Source organism: Aspergillus fischeri, genomic scaffold (genome assembly GCF_000149645.3).
Source record: "Aspergillus fischeri NRRL 181 1099437636264 genomic scaffold, whole genome shotgun sequence".
NCBI classification, from domain to species: Eukaryota; Fungi; Ascomycota; class Eurotiomycetes; order Eurotiales; family Aspergillaceae; genus Aspergillus; species Aspergillus fischeri.
Genome location: NW_001509762.1, coordinates 1,261,008 through 1,274,986, shown reverse-complemented (window position 1 = coordinate 1,274,986; position 13,979 = coordinate 1,261,008). Strand labels below are relative to the sequence as shown.

The following is a 13,979-nucleotide window of genomic DNA, read 5'->3' as shown; positions in this document are numbered from 1 at the left end:
GCATGAATACTATCCCTTCTTAGGTACGGAGTAGTGGCAATCCATTATCCCAAAGATCAACAAGCTTTGCCAATCACATCCGCCTCAGTCTGCTCTCGAACCACCGATCTGATAGACCGAATCTGGAGATCTGTTTGAGTAATCAGACTGCTATGACACCCACCGACCGGACCGATTGCCGATCGTTTCTATTCAGGCATCCTGGTTTAAGTGAAGAAGATCGAGACGATCGTGACCATAACTGATGTGCAAACAAATATACAGCTCTAATTGAAACCAGAGCAAATATGTTGGATGCCAAGGTCATGCTCATCTGCTCTTCTTTACGATCGTGCCTGACTGTCCAACTGCCGTTTATCTGCATTGTCATCGGGCTCTCAGTCATTTCAATGGTCAATTGTCCAGTATTCTCTTATTTCTTCCATGAAATGAGATGTTAGGACAATTGGGTATAAGTTACCACTGACATCTGGTTTGACTCAGTCTTTGACAGAACCGCCTTCCGCATGTGCGCTCGACTTCCAATGAGCAAGCTTCACGGAGAAGACTCGGGCGTGCTCCGGACCTCCCGCAGAATCACTATGGGCAGGAAAATCCATATTCTGCCGACAAGAGCTTTATGACCTTATACTGACGCTTACCTTTGTTGAAGCTGACCTCGAGGTCTTTCCCGTATAACCGTGGCCACTGGGCTTTCGAGGTCGCGGCAATACTGCATTTTTCAGTAAGGCAACACCATCAGGGGCTTTCCGGACTCTGGATGTTATGACCAGATGGGCCAGACAGACCTCTCCATCGCTTTGCAACGAGGTTGCTGCGGCGAAGGATTCGACTATTGGGATACGGAAATTGCCCTTCTATACTAGTCTTGAAGTAGAGTACTAACGCCTTACGTCGTACGATATATTTCTTGATCTTCCAAGCATTGGTCGACTAAAGTAGCAATATAAGACAGGAGCTGGCGTATGGCCCAGATAACAGCTATTCTACAAGCATATCCAACCTGTTGATGAGCATTGCTCTGAGGAACTAAAGAAAAGGACTTGGCGGTAATTCCGACCTCCTTGGTATGGCAGCTTAATATGCTTGCAATTTGACAATATGCTAAGCAGGCGCTAGAGCCTGATGGCCTTCGGGCAATTTCCTACAGTTAAGACAACTGCTCCGTACGGCTTATTTGCGCAGTTCAGACCACGTTGAAGGCAAGGCTATGCTCGGCATTTCGGATGTTGCCCTATGTGGATCTGCAGAGTATGGGGAATGGAGTCAGTTTGTATATGCAGGGGTGATCATTTTATTCCCTAAGAGGGTATCTCAACACATGGTTTATGAACTTATGACGTCCAGGAGTATCCCCTGAGGTCCCTGACAAAGACACTAGTCATGATAATGGAGACTGACCATGTGGTCGAAGAATCAGTCGCGGTGATCCACTGTGGATCGTGTCTCTCAGTTTGATTTCTACCACAACCACATGGTGCACACTACAATGAAACTTGAATCTTGAGAACCATGGTCGATGTCAATCCAAAGATCCAAAAAGAAGCCACATTGTTATAGTTTCGTATTCGCATAGATGCAGCGTCGTAAGTCTCAAGTTTGAATCTCTGGATACATCAACTCACACCCGCCAAGACGGAGAATTTCTCAAGAAGCGCAACAACATCCGGCAGCTAAGATGTTAGCCGGTTTCCCTGACTCAGTGCAGAGAGGCTAAGATATTACATATTTCCTAAGTAGGACTATGAAACACTTTAAACTAGACTCGACAGCCCTTGCCCCTCTTTGATGAACTATCCACTATCCACTATGTATCAGTTAACGGCTGACAAGCAGTTACTCCGTACTACCGATGCTTGAGAAGAAAATTCGGCCGACATTTGAACCCTCATACACTGACCTCCGTACTCAAGACATTATTATTGTGGTGGACTATGCAACAGACGTTCTTAGCGCTAGTGGGCTGGGAACTGGTGTTTTACTGGTGCTTTTAGGGCTGGCTTAGTCTGGTACGTTTCATGTAATAGGTCTCTATTTAGCCTGGCCCTGCATTATTGATTCGGATAGATGAACCGAATCTGATAATAGGGGTTTGCATATCTTGAAGTCTCCATTTGGTCCATGTCCGGATCCCGGGATGAAGTGTTTATAAGAAGGCTTCCCCCGTGAGGAATGCTTGTTTGAGACAACCCATTCTTTCCTTTGCTCTTCACTTTAGTCCTTACTTCAATACTTCATTCATTCATTCATTCATTCATTCTTTCTCTTGTCATTTCTCTCACTATGAGATATACCTCTCTCTTCACCGCCGTCACGGCTGCCCTGGCCAGCACTGCCGCGGCCATTGGCGTCTCTGGAGCCGCCGAGGGCTTCGCAAAGGGCGTAACAGGAGGTGGAAATGCCTCCCCCGTCTATCCCAAAACAACCGATGAGCTGGTCTCATACCTCGGTGACAGCCAGCCCCGCGTCATCGTCCTCACCAAGACGTACTCAACCCAATGCCCCGACAGATGAAGATGAACGGGAACGCTAACATGTGGCCACAGATTCGACTTCCGCGGCACTGAAGGAACCACGAGCGGAACGGGCTGCGCCCCCTGGGGCACCAATGCCAAGTGCCAGGTGGCCATCAACCAGAACTCGTGGTGCGACAACTACCAGCCCAACGCCCCCAAGGTCGGCGTCAGCTACGACAACGCCGGCGTGCTCGGCATCACTGTCAATTCGAACAAATCTTTGATCGGCCAGGGCAGCGCCGGCGTCATCAAGGGCAAGGGTCTGCGCATCGTCAGCGGCGCAAAGAACATCATCATCCAGAACATCGCTATCACGGACATCAACCCCAAGTACGTCTGGGGTGGAGACGCCATCACTATCAACAACTCTGACCTCGTCTGGATCGACCACGTCACTGTAAGTCTCTCAAACGTGCTCAGCGAGACAATGCTGATATTGACGGGATAGACCGCCCGGATTGGTCGCCAGCACATCGTCCTCGGCACCCAGGCCGACAACCGCATCACCATCTCCAACTGCTACATCGACGGTGTCACCGACTACTCGGCCACCTGCAACGGCTACCACTACTGGGGCATCTACCTCGACGGCTCCAACGACATGGTCACCATGAAGGGCAACTACATCTACCACACCAGCGGCCGCTCCCCCAAGGTCCAGGGCAACACCCTGCTGCACGCTGTACGTTCCTTCCCTCATCCCTAATCACCCCAACTAATAGATGAATCAGGTCAACAACTACTGGTACGACAACGCCGGCCACGCCTTCGAGATCGGCTCCGGCGCCTACGTCGTCGCCGAAGGAAACGTCTTCCAGAACGTCAAGGCCGTCGCCGAGTCCCCCATCTCCGGCAAGGTCTTCACCTCCCCCGACGCCTCCACCAACAAGGCCTGCTCCTCTTACCTGGGCCACACCTGCCAGATCAACGGCTTTGGAAGCTCCGGCGCCTTCAGCCAGGCTGATACGGACATCCTCTCGAAGTTCAAGGGCAAGAATATTGCTTCCGCTGCTGCCTACAACACCGTTGTTTCCAGCGTTACTGCTAATGCTGGCAACGGTAAGCTGTAAGCGGCTTGCACATTTCGTTGAATCATAACACAAGGTGAGCGGGACAGCAGAGGAGAGAGGAGATAGAAGGGAGAGCTATCTGGTAACACCGTTTAATTTTTCTCGTACTTAAGTACCATAACCATATCAGGCAATCACTGGTGATTCGCCACAGACCTACAGCTAATTCAGGTTCTGAAGTCCACCAAACAAGCATGGCCAGCATAGGAAGAGTAGTATCTTTGACCTTAATTAACAACAATCAAACCAGGTTTAGCACTGTAGCCCAAGCCACTGCATCCATCCAAGAAGCGGGCAGGTAGATACACAAGCTTCACGATACGTATTCTGCACTCTGCCCCTCCTCAGAACTCTCATAGCTCCAAACGGTTGCGGATTAGGAAACCAGTGCCTGGGTACTGACGAGCCCCTTGCCTCATATTAACCTGTATGAGACACCGGCTGATATAGTCCGGGTCTTTCACATAGTGGCGAAGTTTTCGCACGTAACATGACAGTCGTAGTCGACAGGGGCAGCAACGATAAAGAGAGCTACGTATGCGCTATCCTCTGATTGATTCAGAATGCCATCTCTCATGGTTTCAATGATGACTTTGTCTGGGGAACCTTGGACTTTGCGGATGCTCAATTTGTGGTATCTTCGACTCATGCGCAGGATGATGCATTGATGAGGCAGGAAAATATGACATCGCCTCTTATCATAGGACACTCACACACAACACTACGGAGTAACTCGGGTTGACTGTGGAAAGACCATGGTTCCGCGTGGTCTTTGGTTTTCAAAGCATGTCCTTTCCACGCGGCACATCGCTGCCTCACGGAGTAAGTCGAATTTGAAACCAGTAGAGGCTGTGCCGTAGAATCTTCTTTCTCTGCACAACAAGAGTCGTGCCTGGGGTGTGCGTCTGCCTACCACAGTAGTGGTAACTAAGTTGGAAAGCTACAGGTCGACAAAAGACTTATCTTATAACTTGCTCAATACCATGCATCTGAGTTCAAAACGATGTTGAAAACCGGCATTGAATATCACACATGAAATATCAAAAGATTTCACAAGCAGCGCACTATCGTAATGACTATAATAATTGAGAAAGCAGAGGTTCGTGGTGATCTACTGTGGCGGCGTCTCTCCGGACCACCAACCTTTCAATCTTTCCCACACATCCGTAGCCACCGACTCCATATATTCAGTATACTTGGTGTGTCCAGTTCTCTGAAAGCCCCAGAAAGTCCACGCCACCTGTTTTGCAATTTCCCACCATTTCCATGTCGAACTCTCAGCTGCTTGCTGCTCCGGCGAAGTGTCTGCAGCAGCAGCCTCTTCCTCTTTCACTTTTGGCGAGATTTTTTCGTCGAGGTCCAAATATGTAGTTTTGTATCGTAAATTGCATATCAATGGATGTTCGACCGAATCAAAGAGAGATTTTGCCGCCTCAGTTTCATAGAGTCCCCAGCCTTGAGCCAGCTCTTCAAGAACCTGGAGTCTCGCAACCTTACCGCAGCGGCCATACTGGTTAAGTATAAAATCTGCGGCCATTCGGGATCGCTCTTGCCTTTTTTTCTTTCTTGATAAAGTAACCCATTCGCTTTTGTTTTCCAGGCGCACTCCGTGGTTGTAGACACAGCCACCTTTGACGTGTTTCGGGAAGAGAACGTCGTCAAACGCCGAGAATTCCAGCTCATTAGCAATATCGCGAACTTGATCCATGTCATCTTCAGTAATCCTGTCCCACTGGGTTTGAACAATAGTGACATTTCGGAAAAACTGAGGACCGCAAAAGCATTGCAGCCAGCGAATCGTTCTCATTTCACTGAAGGTCAGTCTTTGCGATCTGACGTCGTGAACGAACATGATTCCGGCAATAGTCACCCACTGTCCCAGAGTACACACACAGCTCATTATATCCTCATAAACGTCCTTGTCCTTCAAGTCCTCTGCCCCAAACCCTGGTGTATCGACAAAGAGATACTGCTTGCCGTGGACAATTGCTGGGAGTACCTGGTAACCAAGAGTCCCTGTGTCAAAAATATTTAGCTAAGTGGCCTCCGAGTTCGAGTTGAAAGGTAAAAGGCCCATACCAGATTTGGCTGAATGCCCAACCTTCAGGTCTTGACTGGTTATCTCTTCTAGCAGGCTCGTCTTACCAGACCCGGTCTGGCCCACCACGAATATGAGCCTTGTGCCTTGGAGACTAGAGAGAAGTTCGCATCAAAACGATGTCGACGAACATATCACGTAATGGGTAATCCTAAAATCACGACGACTTACTGTGTCTTTATGAAGTTGATCATGCTCCTGTTCACTCTCCCCTTGGCCATCTTTGCAATATTCAAGAGTGTTTTGAAGGGCCAAGTGGAGGTATCATTGCTTGAAACGATTGCACCATTCTCTGGTGGAATGTTGTCGCGTTGTCCAAGATCTGGAAAGAGGGTTTCGTCGGACGAATACTCTCCAACTGGTGCAGTGGGAGAGCTGTCATTCTGGGGAGAGGATCTCATTTCGATCTGCGCTCAGCGCTGAATCGTAAAGTCAACAGCCGTTCGAGAAGAAGGGAGTTGCGAACTCCGAACAAGATATGTACGTATACAACTAATGCTCGCGAGTGAACGAAGTCAATGACCTCCGGTGCAGCATTGAATAGTAGTCATAGCAACCTTTTAAAGTTGAAGAAGATGAGTATCAAGTTTCAACTACGCGCTGAACAGCAGCCTTGAAACGCCAGGCCATGGCGAGGGCGTGCCCTAGACTGCTGGCCACGTCATAAAAGCGCGTATGCAGCAATTGAAGTCAGCGGTTATAGACGAGTGTTGCGACCAAGTCAAGCTTGAACAAGGCAATATACTAATTAAACTGTGCCTGGTTCACGCAAGGCTGCATTTTCCATCATGTTAAGGTAACGAACGTACATCGTCAGATGAACCTCTCTTTGGGAATCCACCGTTGTGACTTTGCCCCTCGAGACTCCAGTTTCAGTAAAGGATCCCACCAATATAGACTTGTATCCGAACGCGTTACTATTACCGCATATATTTTGGCTTTCTAAAATTATCCAGTCAAAGCCAAATTCGTCAACATGTACCTTCGAAAACAAAGGGAATGGAGACGGCGGCTGGATAAAATATGCTGTCGGCCTCGTGTGAAATGGCAACTCTCTGACAGGCCGTTAGCCTGCAAGTTCAGCCTTTCGCAACTCTCAGCCTCGGCCTATTTCAAGCGGATTATTGGATATTAGGTGACCGGCTGCAACCCTGGTCAGCAAACGGCGAAATATTGATTCCTCAAGGCAAAATCCACACAGAGTATTCAACTACATTGTGCACCTGTGAGCTCTAAATCCGTTTGTGCGCAGATGCCAACCTGCTGCGGAGCTTTGAAAGGCATAAGATTAGTAGTTAACTAGTTAGTTACGAAGGAGACTGCTGAAGAGTTAATCTGATAATGTTGAAATAATCAGTCCCGTTTAGCGAAATGCCCTTGTTGGCCTCTCCTTATGTTCTAACCTACGCCAAGATTAGCAGAAGCGAGATGCCATCCCGTGGCGTACAGTTGGAATCGCCGAAAAAGAGTACCGAACAGCCCCGGGTCCACGAAGAACTTCGTGGAGGTGGCCGCGCCGCCGCTACAGTTGGTCTAGCACTCAAATAGTCTACAGATTACTCGGCCTGTGTACAACATGCAGTCTGGAGAGATTGTACTGCCGGTCGACATTGACAGCCGTTCGGTTTCGATGGAGGTAATGTTCGTTGGATCGTACAACACAACATGAGAGGGAAGCTGAAGAGACAGAAGAGAGAGCTATCTGGTAATCCAACTTAATTTTTTTGTACCTAACTACCTATCAGGCAATCACTGGTGATTTGCCATAGAGCTAAAGCTAATCCGGTTTTCCAAAGTCCCAAACAACCAAGCGTGATGGCAGCATAGGAGGATGAGAAGACAGGAGCCTTAAACAATAATAATGGAAGAATGAAAAGCACGATCTATAACAAGACCTCAATTGACAATGATCAAACCCGGTCCGGCCACTGTCGCCCGCGCCACGTCATTCGCATTGCGGAACGGACCACTGCTGTTGGTCACAGCAGCAATGGTCAGTCCGTTCATCAGGAACTGGTCGTACGGGAAAAGGACCTCTGCGACCACCGTCCGGTTTTCGGTGGAGATGATGTTCATTGATTCCACTATTGGTAGATTCTGTTGGTTGATATAGGTCATCCACAAGCGCTGCTCCATGTGTCTTCCGGGCCTGAAGGCCACTTGGATGATCTGTGTCCGGTTTTCGGGTGGTGTCAGGATCGCCAAGGGGTGAAACCTTTGCAGTGGAATCTCATGGATATTCGGGCAGCTGCCGGGGACGACAAAGGCATTGAGTATGGCGGAGAAAGCAAAGTTGAGATCGCTGGTGGTGAGGAAGGGAAGCTCGCTGGGAATCTTGTCCTGCAGCACGCGGAACCAGCCCTCTTGTTCGCCTTCGTTTCCAATCACCGACGAGATGATTCGAGTGAAGTTGAAGTCACCCCCGACGGCAAAGCGCTCCACCACGTCTTGCAGGGTTCCAAGGACAAGATCGGTGAAATTGGCGGCGAGGACGATCGCGGAATTAAAGTCGGAGACAGGGAAGTGATACCTGCAAGGAAGGATGGGCGAAACGTTGAAGTGTTGAAGGGCCATATTGGCGCTCAATTCATGCAACTCTTCTTGCTAAAGTCAAATGTTAGTCAAGCTCGTTGATTGGTGTGTCTACCGAGGAGGCTTACCGCGAGAATTGCAGTTAGACTTCGGATGACCATATCCCGGTCTTCTTCATCTTCTTTGCCTTCGTCATCGTCACTGGGTATCTCGTAGCCCGTCACATTGTTGGTGACATTGTGAAGAAGGCTGTTGAAGAAAGCCACCTCGAAGTTCTCGTTGAAAGCGATCCATTGTAGGTTGACAATACCCTGTCGGCTGATGTTGTTTGGAGGAGGTGTGTTTGGCAGCGTTCCGTGTGCTCTCAGCTCTATTTCCCGTACCTGGCCAGGAGAAGGAAAGGGCAGGTTATCTGGCAGCGAAGATTCATTGTGCGCTGCCCGGTGTGGAGCAGCGAGACTGGGATTCGCTATGAAGAGGAGAAAAACAATAAGAAGGAACTGCATGATGACAGTGGTGATGCAACTCGGAAGGTTGAGCGGTAAGAGAAATGGTGGACAGTAAGAGAATATGAGACTGAAAGGCGTAATGAGTGGAATGTATATAAGAGATGGAGTGTAAGCTGGCAGAGGATGCAGAAAGAGAGAGAATTTCGAAGGTGCCAGAGGGGAATTGCCTCCATATAGACAAACAGTGGCTAGCTGTATCGAGCGTAGATGCTCCTTCCATTGCCTTTTGCAGGAAGGCGCAGAGCAGCATCAACAGTGTCCCCGTCGCCAATACCCTCGGAGGCCCTCAGGCAGGAGGTGACCGACTAACTCCAGTCCCTCAAGCCCAAGGACTTTGCAGAGCTCCTGCGAACGACGGGCTCTACTCTAAAATCCGCGTCCATAAGGCGATGCCCGTCTCTTTCCTTAGTTCACACAGTCTGAAGTACATAATTTTGGCTCTTACAAGGCGTTCGGTGTATCTAGGGCTAGAAAGTAGGACGTTAGCTCACGGAGACGACTACGGCGGCTAATACTAAGGTACTACTACTGCTGCTGCCATTGCACTTTCCTGAAAAATCTATGATGAGAATGTCAATTACAGTGAGCCTTAAGTGTAAACTACGAATCTGAAAGTGCCAGTTCTTCTTCAGCCCATTTCAAAAAGATCGATTGCCAGTATCCGGATGCCTCATGCGATATAGCTCAGCATCATTCTGACGACCAACACTGCCGTCTGACTTCTTCGAATCGTAATATATGTCCAGCCCCAAGCCAAAGCGCACTATTCTTGAGTCATCTGAGTCAACTTCCACAGCTCATGGCATCACTCTGTTGTCATTTTCCTTCAGTTTTCTCTGGAACGGTATCTATTCTTAGACAGCCGAAGGAGTATAACCTTCCCTCCTGCTTTCTTCTTCCTTTCTCTTTCTTCTATCCCTCGTCCTTCCTCCAAGAACACTCTGCCAGACAGCAAAATTTTTTATTTCGACTCCTAAAACTTCTTTACCTTTACTCGATCATGGCCAAGGGAAGCTCCAACCTCCTCAAGCACTACCTCAAGCTCGTCAACGAGCTCCGCGAACCCAAGCCAGCAAACGACTCCAAAGAGTCCTCGCTCAAGGAGCGAGTCAGTTCATTCAAACTGAAAATAACGCCCTCAAAGGCGGACGAGCACTCTGGCTATGGCCTGAAGCGAGTGCCAACTCCTTATCCGCTCATGACCAGGAATTGAGAAGATGTCTTCTCACTTCTGTCTCTTCTCTCGCCTTGCTCTCATTCCGTCCTGTTTATTTCACTTGCCCGATACCAGCAGCTCTGAGCTGCCTTGCTATTGCCTTTACGCAATGTTTGTGTCATTGTGAATGAATACAATGGATGATGCTTGTGTTTATTGTCATGTGCTTCGACCGTCTGTATACTACGCTGGGTCAGTCAAACAACCAGTCAATCAATCGATCAATCAATCAATCAACCCGTTGATACAGCCTTTATAATTCTGTACCGCATTGTAAGACAAGAAAAATAGACTGAACATATGACTGTATTGTGTTACGTACTTTCTATCTTGCATGATGACAGGCAACCCCGCGGACCACTTAGAACTAGGCGAGGTCATGATGGAATCTAGTGCAGACTGCCTTTATTTACACCTTAGTTGTGCTTGATTCTTCCAGATCTATGTCTACTTGACATTCAACTCTTTCTGATATCCAAGAATTATGCGAACAAACTTGCTCCGAGTCTTTGTTGCTTCAAGCATCCAAACAGCAAAGTGCTAAGTAACTGCCCAAGTTCAACCCAAAATCCTCCCACGGGGAAGTAGGAAAGTGCGAATCCAAAAAGGCAATACTAAAAACCAAACAGATTCTTGTCCTCGTCATATCCCCACTTCTTCAATACCGGCAAGACCGCTTTCTGAATCATAGCCGGCGGACCGCACAGAAGCGCAACACTCTTCTCTCCCGGCTCAAAAGCATGCTTGTGGAGGATTTCCTCGTTCACATGCCCCTTTTCCCCCTTCCAGTCGTCCGCCGGATGAGAAAGCACGTACGTAATTTGAAACTGGTCCGGATGTTCTTTCGCGTACTTGTCGAGTTCCCCGCGCATCAAAATATCTTCCTCGGACTTGTTGGCATCGATGGCCCTGATCTTGGGTCCTTTCCCCTGCTCTGTCCTCAGAATTCGTGCAATGAGCTGATACCCCGGTGTGATGCCCGATCCTCCCAGAATCAAAGTGATGTGATCGAAATGATATGTCTTGTCGTCGACGCGGAATTCGCCGTTCCCGCGGTATCGGATCTCGCCTGCGGGACCTTTTACTTCGACCTCCTCGCCTTCCTGAAGACAGTCAAGGATATTACTCATTGTGCCGCCTGGTTGTGCCGAATTGGGGAAGTACGTTTTGACGACAAGGTCGAATGTGCCGTCTTCTTCGGACTCCAGGATGGGCCGGGTAGGGGTGTATGGACGAACGACGAGCCGGTCCTTGAAGTGGAAGCCGATCTGGAGATGCTGCCCTGTTTCCAAACCGAGCTTCTTGTCTTTGGAAGGGAGCTCAAAGGTGTAGCACTTCGTGTCTTCCGATAATGGTCGTTTGCCGAGAAATTTGACCGCGGTCCATCTGCGATCGAGGTGAGCTTTTGATAGTCATGGCTTGAAGGATAGAGAACGTACTTGTGACGCTTGAGAGCGACCTCGTTTTCCTCCTTTGCTGATTTCGCTTTTTCCTTAGCTTTTTCTTCGGCGTCATGCTTGATGAACTCTTGCGTCTTCTGGGTGACGGATCCCAGGAGGCACTCTATTCACTACGTTAGCACGTTAAGATGGGCGCGGAGAGGGATGGTATACCCTCTAATTTCTGAACAGCATAATCGTCGTGAATACTTTCGAATTCCTCCGACGTGTCTTGATGAACTCGACCGGCGTGGGCCATAATGGGCGCTTTTCCTCCTGGATGCCAGCTCAGGACGCTGGTGGCATCGTATACTTTACCGTTGATAATGATCCAGCAGTCATCATCCGTGGTGTGCTTTTCGATCTCCTCACGGGTGAACTGCTTCTCGGGAACGGCTGCTGATCGTCGGATATCTTCCTTCTGGATATCGATCGAGGGTTTCATCCACCCGTTCTCGCCTGTGCCAGCTTCAGCGGGGTGACGGAACAGCAGGTACGGCTTATTGTTCGTCGGCTCCACGGAAGTTTCCGACTTGACGACATAGTGGCAGTTGTTCATCATGCTGCTTGTATTCAGCAAGCTATACCTCCGATTTACTTTCATGGCTCGACACTCACCCTTCGAGATTCCACGTCGGATTTTCCGGCTGGGTGTTCTTGTTCACATCCCAGCAACGGACAGTGATCTGCTCAGCGCGAAGGAGCTGCGTGATGTCGATGTCCACATGCCAGTGCAACCAAGTCCAGAATTTCCTGCCATGTCGCAGCGGTGCCTCGGGAAACTGTTCCATATCAAGAGGCGTCAGAAAGCATCACTACCCATCGCAAACATGGCTATCGACATACCTTGCGAACGCAATACAGCCAGTTGACACCGCCATCGAGACTAACTTCAACCCTCTGTACCTCGTTGCCCCCTCCATTATACGCATAGCCCATGATTCGATATTTCCTGCCCTTTCTTATTTCCGTGAGATCTATCCTCTCTCCCTGCGCCGGCCTCGCGATGACCGAGTTCAGCATCTGTTCGTTGCATGCCGTGCTCGGGAGACGATACATGGTCTGACCTATTTCGTCAAACCGGTCGGTCACAAAGGGCGGGACGACCCGGTTATCGAAGATATGGTAATAGGTGTCATTCTCACGGTCCGTCACCCAGATCTTCTCCAGCCACTTCACGCACCGTCCCCCCACGTACCCGGGAATCACCAAGCGCAGTGGGTAGCCATGGTCTGGAGGTATGGGCGAGTCATTCATCTCATAGGCAAGGATCACATCATTGCATGGATCCATGCAGTAGTCCAGAGGGATGGAGGTCTCGTATTTTCCTTCGCTGAGAATTTCGGCACCTCCAAAGTTGACCCAAAGAGGCACATCCTTGTATTCGTCCATCAGCTGCAGGATATCCGCCATGAGCAGGACGTCTCGCACGAGCACGCCCTTCCAATAGGCACAACCTACGGCGGCCGGGCCCCAGTTGAACCCTTTGCTGCGCTTGATCAGATTGAGCTCCTTTCTCCGGGTTCCGTCGCACGCCATCACGGCGGGGATGTTAATGCTCTCGAACTTATCCTTCAAATCGTCCATTAACAAGGTCAACGACTTGCCGGCTGAGATCTCCAGCTTGTGGTTCTCCCAGAGGAGGTGAGGCACTGGGCCGTGACTGCGCACATAGTGTAGGTAATTGGGGGTGATGAGACCTGCGTCGACGAGCTCAACCAGATCTGGCTCGCCATTCAGCGGATGCTTTCCAGTTAATCGGATCAAGTGGTCCGTCCGAGGAACCCAGTTGTCTGGGGTGAATTGATCGGCTTCATCGATCTCTCCCGGCACAAAGGAACTCCCCGCAGGCGATCGGCCCTTGCCGTCGTTCGATTTCAACGACTGCATATACTCTGCCTCTTGCTTTAGATACGCTAGGAGTGCTTGTTGCTCCGGGGTATACTTTGGTTTCGAGTCTTCCTCGTCGTCCTGATCTAGTCCTTCCTGACCTGATTCGGCAGGCTTCTTCTCCGAGCCGTCACTCCCACCCTCCTCCTGCTGCTGCTGCTGTTGTTGTTGTTGTTGTTGCTGCTGCTGCTGCTCCCCTCCTTTTTCTTGCTGCTTTTTCTTCTCCTTCTCCTTCTCCTGCTCTTCCATGTCTTTCTTCTTCTCGTTTATCAACCATGGCTGGTCTTCCTTGATGAACTCCTCCGTCGTATGCAGCACATATCGCCAATGCTTCGGATGCACATCCGGCCTCCTCAAATGAAAGTCCTACAAAGATAAGCCTCACTCCATTTCTAGGTACTGACATGGAAAACGGGATATGGATATGCTCACCTCCTGCTGTTGCAAAAAGTCCCGCACAGTTAGCAGTTCCCCCCTCTTGGCCTTGGCTCGCAGCTCCTCCGCCCGTCTCTCGGCCTCCTTCTCGAGCTCATAGCGCCAGTCGTCTCCCTCGTGCGTCAGACCCGGGAAGCGATCATCGCGGTTGCGCACACCGACCCGGTGACTGTGCGATTGCGTCCAGTCCGGCTCGTTCAGGACTTCAAGGTCGGTTGCGCCGGTGGGTTTGGGCATGTTTGGTTGACTACTCCGGGCACCAATTACTTATAAT

General features: G+C 49.8%; 5 protein-coding genes across 5 annotated transcripts, besides 4 other annotated features; 2 read left to right on the top strand and 3 right to left on the bottom strand.

The window, feature by feature from the left end:
- Nucleotides 1-2,233: 2,233 nt before the first annotated feature.
- Nucleotides 2,234-2,264: a microsatellite.
- Nucleotides 2,235-2,260: a microsatellite.
- Nucleotides 2,265-2,283: 19 nt separating the features above from the next.
- On the top strand, nt 2,284-3,586 carry NFIA_076850 (polysaccharide lyase family 1 protein; the record flags this gene model as incomplete). Its single annotated transcript, XM_001259649.1, has 4 exons — nt 2,284-2,486; nt 2,547-2,913; nt 2,965-3,198; nt 3,248-3,586. 4 exons carry the CDS (start codon nt 2,284-2,286, stop codon nt 3,584-3,586), a joined length of 1,143 nt encoding a protein of 380 aa, XP_001259650.1.
- A 1,111-nt stretch (nt 3,587-4,697) lies between these two features.
- On the bottom strand, nt 4,698-6,085 carry NFIA_076840 (uncharacterized protein; the record flags this gene model as incomplete). Its single annotated transcript, XM_001259648.1, has 3 exons — nt 4,698-5,602; nt 5,666-5,778; nt 5,856-6,085. The coding sequence occupies 3 exons, from the start codon at nt 6,083-6,085 to the stop codon at nt 4,698-4,700; spliced, it is 1,248 nt and encodes a 415-aa protein (XP_001259649.1).
- A 1,495-nt stretch (nt 6,086-7,580) lies between these two features.
- On the bottom strand, nt 7,581-8,722 carry NFIA_076830 (putative sexual development protein (LsdA); the record flags this gene model as incomplete). Its single annotated transcript, XM_001259647.1, has 2 exons — nt 7,581-8,288; nt 8,345-8,722. The coding sequence occupies 2 exons, from the start codon at nt 8,720-8,722 to the stop codon at nt 7,581-7,583; spliced, it is 1,086 nt and encodes a 361-aa protein (XP_001259648.1).
- A 1,003-nt stretch (nt 8,723-9,725) lies between these two features.
- On the top strand, nt 9,726-9,938 carry NFIA_076820 (uncharacterized protein; the record flags this gene model as incomplete). The annotated part of the gene is made up of 1 exon (XM_001259646.1): nt 9,726-9,938. The coding sequence occupies one exon, from the start codon at nt 9,726-9,728 to the stop codon at nt 9,936-9,938; it is 213 nt and encodes a 70-aa protein (XP_001259647.1).
- A 196-nt stretch (nt 9,939-10,134) lies between these two features.
- Nucleotides 10,135-10,178: a microsatellite.
- A 377-nt stretch (nt 10,179-10,555) lies between these two features.
- NFIA_076810 (putative nitrate reductase) lies at nt 10,556-13,942 on the bottom strand (the record flags this gene model as incomplete). Its single annotated transcript, XM_001259645.1, has 6 exons — nt 10,556-11,327; nt 11,381-11,504; nt 11,555-11,943; nt 11,999-12,162; nt 12,227-13,636; nt 13,703-13,942. The coding sequence occupies 6 exons, from the start codon at nt 13,940-13,942 to the stop codon at nt 10,556-10,558; spliced, it is 3,099 nt and encodes a 1,032-aa protein (XP_001259646.1).
- Nucleotides 13,418-13,464: a microsatellite.
- Nucleotides 13,943-13,979: the final 37 nt, after the last annotated feature.